The 9,423-nt window shown below is 37.2% G+C and overlaps 1 protein-coding gene across 1 annotated transcript; it reads right to left on the minus strand.

Moving 5' to 3' along the window:
* Positions 1-585: 585 nt before the first annotated feature.
* On the minus strand, positions 586-2,538 carry LOC131051405 (xanthotoxin 5-hydroxylase CYP82C4). The gene is made up of 2 exons (XM_057985924.2): positions 1,585-2,538; positions 586-1,340 (listed from the first exon to the last, which is right to left on the minus strand). The coding sequence occupies exons 1-2, from the start codon at positions 2,500-2,502 to the stop codon at positions 711-713; spliced, it is 1,548 nt and encodes a 515-aa protein (XP_057841907.2). The 5' UTR covers positions 2,503-2,538; the 3' UTR covers positions 586-710.
* Positions 2,539-9,423: the final 6,885 nt, after the last annotated feature.

The raw sequence follows: 9,423 nt of genomic DNA on the forward strand, positions 1-9,423 counted from the left end.
CATATTGAGTTCAACACCAAACCCTTTTCCTATATCGAAAAATAAAACTTCACAGTATATGTATTCCTCTAATCTTTCATTATTAGTAAGGAAATAATTTTTTTTTTATCTTACAAAGCACAATCTAAAAGTGAGAAGCTATTTAGAGATGATATAAGAACCTCCAACCTCTGATGGCACCAGTCTCCATTGTTATCGTACTACAATCTATCAATTTGGTGTCTTTGATGAGTATTTGAAGGTCTCATTAGATGTAGCGAAAATATCCCCAAAAAGCCTAGCATAAGTATTTGAACATTCATTCTAATCTTAAAAGCCTCTGTTAAGTGTGACATAGATGGCTTTGTAGAAATAGACAATTGAAATGATCATTCTCTTTGTCTTGTCATACAAATGATGAACTCTTAAATAACCCTTTAGCCAAATGAACACTAAAGATATTTTCAAAAGCAATCAATGATTGGGGAGGAAAACATTGATTCTTTTATGACCACCTTTTTAATCTATAAGAACATTCATGCCTTCTTAGCATGTCTTTATGCCCTTTCTGAGCAAACGAAAAATATAGGCTCCCAACTTATAATAAGACCAATAATAGTTTGAACTATATCATTTATACCTTAGTCCAGCTTATTACATCAAGATATTAGGCAACATAAAATGAAGTAGCGAGTTTGTAAAAATATGGCATTAACATGCTAGATCTATCTCTAGTATAGATGATGGGAGAGACGGGGTTTAACGGTAGCCTCCAGAGGTACCACCCTTGGCATTGTCAAGCCAACCCCTTCGTTCATGTCAATAACTTTTCCAGCTGGAATAGACCACTCAAAGCTATGTAAGAAAGTTGCAAGAGTCAGTTGCACCATATTCATTGCCAATACAGCACCTGGGCATCCTCTTCTCCCTGCCCCAAATGGAATTATCTCTGAGTCATCAGCTTTCATTTGTATGTTAAATACGTCTATCTCCCTATCCATAAAACGCTCTGGCATAAACTCTAGTGGTTTATCCCACAATTTTGGGTCCCTATGAATTGCCCATGCATTCACAAATAGCATTGTTCCTGCAGGAATATGATAGCCTCCCACTGTGCAATCCTCAACAGATTCATGTACTGAAAGCAAAGGTGCTGATGGGTGAAGGCGCAAACTCTCTCTTACTATTGCTTGCAAGTACTTTAGCTGGGGTATGTCTGAGTCCTCAACCAGTCTGTTGCGTCCAACTTTAGAATCAAGTTCCTCTTGTACCTTCTTCATTGCACGTGGATGTTGTAATAACAATGACAATGCCCATTCCATGGCAACTGAAAGTGTATCAGAACCTGCACTAAACATAATCTGCAAATGTAGAAATATTAATAAGGGAATGAGAAAAAATCTAAAGATAAAATTTTAAGTCATAAGAACTTAATTTAGATGCAATATATTGAATCAAAGTTGTTAAGAAATGGCAATGTGCAATGTGAAAATATTTATGATGGATTACAGAGTATGATCAAAATTAAAAATAGCATTAATAATGAATATGGATAATTAAAAGTGAAATAAAATTGTTAAGAAATGACAAAATGAAAACACTTACACCAGTAGTTGCCTTAATGAATTCATCTTTATCAGGAATCGCTTGGGCATTCAAATCTGCCTGTTGAATGAGCACATCAACAAAGTCTTCCGCCTCTTCCCCATCTTTTGATCCTTTCTCCCTGTGCTTCTCCAATATTTTCTGCATGAACAAGTCTATTTGTGTTTGTACCCTTATCATAGCCTTATCATACCCTTGCAAATCAAGCCACTTCAACCAGGGAATATAATCCCCAATATTCACACACCCATGATACACAAAGGACTCTTCAATCGCCTCAGAAACAATCTCTTCTGAAACCCCTGAAGCCTCTCCAAAATACTTCTCATTTATAATCATAGACATGAGAGTCTTAAAATTCAATTGGGAGAAAAACCTCTTCATGTTAACACTACTCCCCTGCTGAGCCTGCTGAAACATAGAATTCACTCCTTTGCGAAGTTGTTGCATTCTATTGTGGGCAAAAGACTGGATTCTTTTGGGAGAGAGAAGCTCAACCACACAAACTTTTCTAGCAGTTCTCCAATAGGGGCCATAAGGAGCCCAAGCAACCATAGAATAATTGTAGCCCAAATGCTTGCCTTGTGAAAGAACGGGTTTTGATGCCAGAGCCTTGTCATTCACTGTAAAACATTCTCTTGCTAATTCTGCAGAGCTTATAACCAAAACGGGCTTGCTACCAAATTTGACCTGCAGAACAGGTCCATAGCGTTTTGCCATTGTTGCTAGAATCTGGTGAATTGGCCTGGTTTTATCAAAGAGAAGATGAAAGTGGCCAATTACAGGAAGAGCTCTGGGGCCTGGAGGGAGTGGGAAACTGGTCTTATTACTTGCAAGGCTTTTTAGCAGAATGAGTGCAACATAAATTGTTGCAGCTCCTACCAGAATAACAGGCCATGTTATTGCTGTGAGCTCCATGCTTAAAGCTCTTTGCTTGCTCACTGCTATTTGGAGTATGACTTATATAGTGTATATATATATAGGGAATATCTTGGCAGAAAGTAAAGAAAGACTGCCAACACAGTCAAAGGCGTGGGGGAAATCAATTCCAATTCAAAGAAGTGAGACAGATACGTGCTTGACTGAAGTTTTCTTCCAATTTAAAATATATTCCAATCTCAAGTATGAACACAGGATGTTTTGGATAGGAACATCAAAATTCAAGGTTTGAGGAGGCATGCATTGAAATTGGTGGTTTGAAGCAGAATATGTTAACGTCCATTCAAAAGAGGTGTGAGGCATGGGCTGATAATTCAACATGAATGAATGAATGAATTCCATTGCGCTCTCTATAAACGACAGAACGCGCGGAGATTCTGTGTACACTCTCAACTAATAATAATATAAAATCAAAATGTTGTTGGATTGGTGTCCTGAAAAAATATATCTGTTTTCAAAGATAAGGATAAGAATAAATATAATATATAATAATATTTAGTAGTAAAAAAATAAAATAATATTTTAATTTGTTTATTATTTTAGTTTAAAAATTATTATATTGTAATTAACATTAAATTATTGTTAAAATATGATTATATTGTTATGTTTTAATATATGTTTATTTTTATATGTTTACAAAAGTTAAAATTTTTTTAATATCAAATTATTACTAATATTTTTTATATTTCTATTAAACTTTTAAACAAATGAAAAATCTATTAAGATTATATTATTATTAAATTATAATTGTATTATATTATTATTATATTTCAATTGCATGGAGATAGACAAAATTGATTCATTAGTCAAACTTGGTGTGAGTGGTGGAAGCCAAGATATAATTAGCATTTAATAATTAAAAATATTTTTTTGTTTTTGTTTTCATATATTTAAGTGTCACCATCACGTCAAATTAAATGCTTCTAGTTTTTATTGACAACATTGTTGCATTTATATGTGAATATAATACACCTTGACATAATAATAATTTAATCTTAATAGTTTTATTGTTTTTGTGAAAAGTTTAATAAAAATATAATAATAATAATTTAGTCTTAAAATTTTTTTATTTCTGTAAAGAATTTAATAGAAATATAAACAATATAATAATAAAGATTTATTAAAAAAACTTACTGTTATGGAGAGTTGAAGGACGCAACAGTCGAATTTTCACCAGGGTCAGACAAGTCAAAGACGAGTTAGCAGAGATGATGATGAGCTCGTGAGAACTGCCCTGAATGGGTTCTCAAAGCAGTGGGACATCTTTGTCCAAGTAATTAATGGACGACATGATCTACCTGACTGGGATCACATTTGAAGCGATTTCACTCAGGAAGAGCTTAGGTTGAGCCTCATCAATACAGGCAGCAGTAAAGGCCAGAAGGGTGAGGATGACGAGAATGTTGCTCTTAGAGGAAAGAGAAAATTCAAGAAGGCTTGAAGCAAAGGACCCAACTCCAAAGGAGAGAAGAAAAAGAAAGACTTGAGCAAAATCAAGTGTTTTGGCTGTGATCAACAGGGACACTATGTTAGTCACTGTCTAAATAGAAAGAAGGGTGATAAGAAGAAGAAGCAGGAGATATCAGCTTCATCAGACATTGATGAACTATCTTCAAGACTTGAAGATGAGTTCGCTCTTATAGCTTGCCTATCTAGCTCGACCTCCACAGGAGTCTGGTACATCGATAGTGGGGCGTCATGTCACATGAAAGGAGTTACAGAGTATTTTTCTAGCTACAAAGTAGAAGAGATAGACTTCCAGATACAAATGGCTAACAAATCCATGTGTACTCCAGTTGGAAGAGGGACAGTCATAGTTCAGAGGGAGTTAGGCAAGAACCTTCAGATTATAGATGTGTTACATGTGCCAGGAATGGGTATGAATCTGATTTTAGTATCTACTCTTCAGGATAAAGGGCATGACGTACTCTTTCAAGGACAAAAGTTGTATTTAAAACACCAAGATTGGAAGTCAATAAAATAGATTGGGGTCAGGAGCAATCAGTTGTATAAATTGCAAGCAGAAGATCCCAAGGCACTAATTAGTAGCTGCAGTAATAGAGATATGGGAGAGTTGTGGCATAGGAGGATGGGCCACATCCATCATGAAGCACGTGAGTTGCTCAGAGAAACCAGGACGGGTATTCCAGAAGCAAGCACAGAACATGATGCTGTATGCAAAGGGTGTGCACTTGGAAAGTTTTCAAAAGAAGCATTTCCAAGGAGTGACAGTAGAGCCAAGGATGTTTTAGAATTATTACATTCTAATATTTGTGGTCCATTATCCACTAAATCTCTCAGAGGTTATGAATATTTTCTAACCTTTATTGATGACTTCTCTGGGAAGACTTGGATTTATTTCTTGAAGACAAGAGATGAAGTTTTCAATCGGTTCCAAGAGTTTAAGGCTCTTGTGGAGAATTTGACAGGGAAGAAGATAAAGGTTCTTCATACAAATAATGGGGGTGAGTACATTGAGAAAGCCTTCAAGGATTTATGTTCTAAGGAAGGAATCAAGAGAGAATGGACAACTCCCTACAACCCACAACAAAATGGGGTCGCAAAATGGAAAAGAAGAACAATAGTTGAAGTAGCTAGGGCCATGTTATATGATCAAGATTTGCCTAGATATCTTTGGGCATAATCATGTAACACGACAATTTATATTCAGAATAGAATCCTGAAAAAATGTTGGGAAAGTTGACACCCAAGGAGGCATTTATAGGGAAGAATCCATAAGTTAGTCACTTCAGGATTTTTGATAGTATCACTTATTGTCACATTCCAAATGAGAAGCACACCAAACTCAATTCAACTGCAGAGAAGGGATACTTCTTTGGTTACAATGAAACATCCAAGGCATACAAGATTTACATTCCAGGGAGTAGAAAGATTATTGTAAGAAGGGATGTTAAGTTTCTGGAAGAGAATGCTTTTAGGAGATCTCGCGAGTAGCCAACAGTTGATCAAAATCAGCAAGTAGAAGCTCCAAGGGTTGAAATGCAATCTCAAGCACAAGACACAGATACAAGTGTTGGAGAAAGTTCCCAACATGTGGAACAACAACGTGATGTGGAGCTTGAAGCTCCGACCACTACAAGTGGGAGAAGGAATCACAAGGAACTTCAGACATTGGAAGATGGACAGAAGTTTGTGGGAGTCCCTAGATCAAACACCAAGGATATGAGACCACCAAAGAGATATTCAGATTATGTGGCATTAATGAGTAAGTTGATTGATAGTGAGACTTTGAGCTATAAAGAGGCTGCACAACACCCAAGTATGGCAGGCAACTATGGTGGAGGAATACAACTCCATCATGCATAATGGAGTTTGGGAGGTAGTGCCTAGACCATTAGACATGATAGTGATTGGTTCCCATTGGATCTATAAGATCAAGCATGTTGTAGATGGCAACATATACAAATTCAAAGCTAGATTTGTGGCCAAGGGGTTCTATCAGAAAGAGGGAATAGATTATGAGGAGATGTTTACTCCTATAGCTAGGTATACTTCCATTAGAGCCATGATCTCACTTGCGACATAGATAGGATGGAAGATTCATCAAATGGATGTCAACTTAACATTCCTGAATGGAGTCATAGAAGAGGAGTTATACATTGAAAAAACATAGGGTTTTGAGACACATGGGAGGGAAACCCATGCATGCAAGTGAAAGAAAGTGCTATACAGACTCAAACAGGCTCCTAGAGCCTAGTATAGTTGTATTGACAACTACTTACAAAAGATGGGCTTTGTGAACAATGAGACAAATTCAAATCTATACTATCTTATGGTTGGAGGTGAAACACTCATTCTCATTTTGTATGTGGATGACCTGTTTTTGACTAGGTCACCAAGGCTCGTAGAAAATTACAAGAGGGACTTAGCAACAAAGTTTGAAATGAAAGACTTGGGATTGATGCACTATTTTCTAAGACTCGAGGTGTGGCAGAGAGATGGAGAAATCTTCCTTGGTCAAGGGAGATATGTTTTGGAGATCTTGAAGAAATTCAGGATGTTGGACTATAGACCCATGTCTATACCTATGATAACCAATTGGAGGAAGATTGATGCATCAAAGCAGGAGGCAGTAGACCCCACCTTATATAGACAACTTATTGGCTCTCTCATGTATCTGGTTAACACAAGGCTGGACATTTGCTTTGCACTCAACACTCTTAGTCAGTTCATGGTGGAACCAAAGAGAATGCATTGGACAACAACAAAGAATGTGTTGTGATATCTACGAGGTACAGTTGAGTATGGGTTGAGTTACACTCAAAGTGATGGTGTCAACCTGATTGGCTACACTGATGCAAACTGGGCAGGTAATGCAGTGGACTGAAAAAGCACTTCAGGGTGTTGCTTTAGCATTGGTTCAGGGGTTGTCTCTTGGTTTAGCAAGAAGTATAAGTCGCTTGCATTAAGCTCTATAGAAGAAGAGTACATGGCAACAAGCATGGCTCCCTGTGAGGCCATATGGCTTCAGAAGATACTAGTGGCCTTGTTTAGTTAGAAGATGGAGTCCACCGTTATTCCCTGTGATAATTAGAGTTGTGTCAAGCTATTTGAGAATCCAGTATTTGATGATTAGTCAAAACATATCGACATCAGATGCCATTTCATTAGGGATTGTTTACAGCGTGGATCAATTTGATTACAATATGTGCTTACAAATCAACAAGTAGTAGACATTCTGACAAAGGCCTTGAATAAAGGAAATTTTGATTTCTTCAGGGATAAGTTGGGTGTTGTGGAGAACACTTTCCTCGCTAAGAGGGAGTGTTAAATTAGATAGTTCGTCAAGTGTTCCAGCCTTGAGAGGTGTCGTGGGGATGGGAACACAAAGGAATGTGAACCGACACTTGTTGGGATTCCAAACATTTTCACTTCATGCCCTTCAGCTTTTGAATGAGAAAGTATATGTAGGGGATTGTTGAGACACATTGAGGGTTAGAGATTGTTGGGAATCAATTTAGTTTTTAGTCAGATAGAGGAGAGTTGTTTAGCAGGGTAAGGAGGAGAAACTTCTAGCTTCTGAGTTATAGAGGGAGGTTCGACAAATGATTGTCAGCAGTTCAACAATTGATAGAGAGGAGACTGTCTGTATTGTCATTATTAGGCAAATGATTATAACAATTCCTCAATAGTAGTTTGCTAAACATATTAATAATATACCTCAGATTTGAAAATTGGTGTTCCCCAAAATTGGGGTTTTTCCAGGGATAGTTGTCCAAAATTATGTGTTATCTGTGTATTTGATTTCTCTAATTTTCTGCTACAATTTTCATTTGGTGCTAACTTGTTGTGTATAGTTAGGGATAGTACTACGCTAATAGCACCTTATGGAAGAGAAAATTCATAGTGCCCATATAGATAAGACTCTATAATTTGCTGCCGGAGTATTGGGAGGAGGATACTCTAAAGCAAATAGGAAACAACTTAGGGAGATATATCAAATCAAATAAAGTGATAGAAAAACTATTCGAGTGTTGTATACAAGGATTTGCATCATGTGGCATCCCATTCCTCCTCTTCCCCATGAAATAGAGCTCATCACAAATGAAGGTGTTTGGATTTAGAAAATAGAAGTTGAAGAAGTTATTGACAATTGCAATTCTTGTAAGCAGACAAGGCATAAGGAAAATGAATGCGTAAGAAATGAAAAAGGAAAGAAAAAAATGGTCGAAGCTATTGAGGAATGTGGTGTGAGTAGTTATCCGGTTGTCCCTAAGAAGCTTGTCGTTAATAATGTTAGGCCAAAAATCTTAGAAACTGATGCAGGAGAATCCCCGGTTGATGAGCAATCTTGCATCATCCAAAAATATTTCCTTTCAGTTTTGTTCTTGTTTATTTCTTTATGTAGTTTTCAGTGTTCTTACCGGTTGGTACCGGTAGTTGCTTGTTCTTCATGGCAGATCTTATTTTTGGTTTCTAGACGGTTTTATGTGCTTGGTTCCAGATTTTTAGTTCATTTGGGTTCTTTTCCGGTCAGTTATTGCTTCCGGTTGACTATTTCTGGGTTCCGAGACAGTTCTTGTGTTTACCGGTTGGTTTTCCTTCATTATTGACATGATTCTTGGCATGTGGATCTATCTTGGGTCTTGTCCGATGTTCTTTGGCGTGTGGCCGACATTCTTGATGAACCACATCTCTTGGTTGTTATTTTCTGGAAAGATTTATTTAATTCTTAGGACCGACCTAATTACACATTTCATTTCCTGCATTGGTAAATGTAATCTTATGAGGTCGGCTCAGATATGTTCCGGTGGGTATAATATGTTATTATGTGATCATTTGTAAGGGTAGAGGAAGTAGAATTGAGAATAAGGATTGAGATTCACATTTTGTGATCTGGTGGATTATTAGAATCCCAGATTGGATTGTATTTGGCTAATAGCCTGCATGTAATCGGTTAATTTCTGGATGTTCTTTGATGATTATATGATGGTTGTCGGATGATTGCCAGAAGTCCTAAGAAAATAATATGATCTATTTATGTGATCTTGTTATGTTTTCTTGTTTCTTTCATTGTGTTGGTCTTGCTGCATAAGCCGACTGATTCTCTTTGAGGGTTTTACCGGTTATGGCTACATTAAGTGGTATCAGAGCAGGTTATGGACTGGTTGGTAGAAGAATTGTTTGCAAACATTGAGGCATTCCTTTGGGTGGACATATCACCAATTGGAGGCAGGTTGCACGTGTGTTCAATAGATTGATGAGGGGAGGCAATTGAAACCGACAGTCAGATCGCCAAGTTGAGGCAGTTCACCGAAGTGGAAGAGGAGATGCCACCGAGAAGGACAAACCCCCGGAGGGTAAATCAGATGATGGAAGACTTAAAAAATGAAGTGAGGAATAAAATCCGAAACGTTGTGGCTGGTTTGCAGAGAAACT

Source organism: Cryptomeria japonica, chromosome 11 (assembly GCF_030272615.1).
Source record: "Cryptomeria japonica chromosome 11, Sugi_1.0, whole genome shotgun sequence".
Lineage (NCBI taxonomy): Eukaryota > Viridiplantae > Streptophyta > Pinopsida > Cupressales > Cupressaceae > Cryptomeria > Cryptomeria japonica.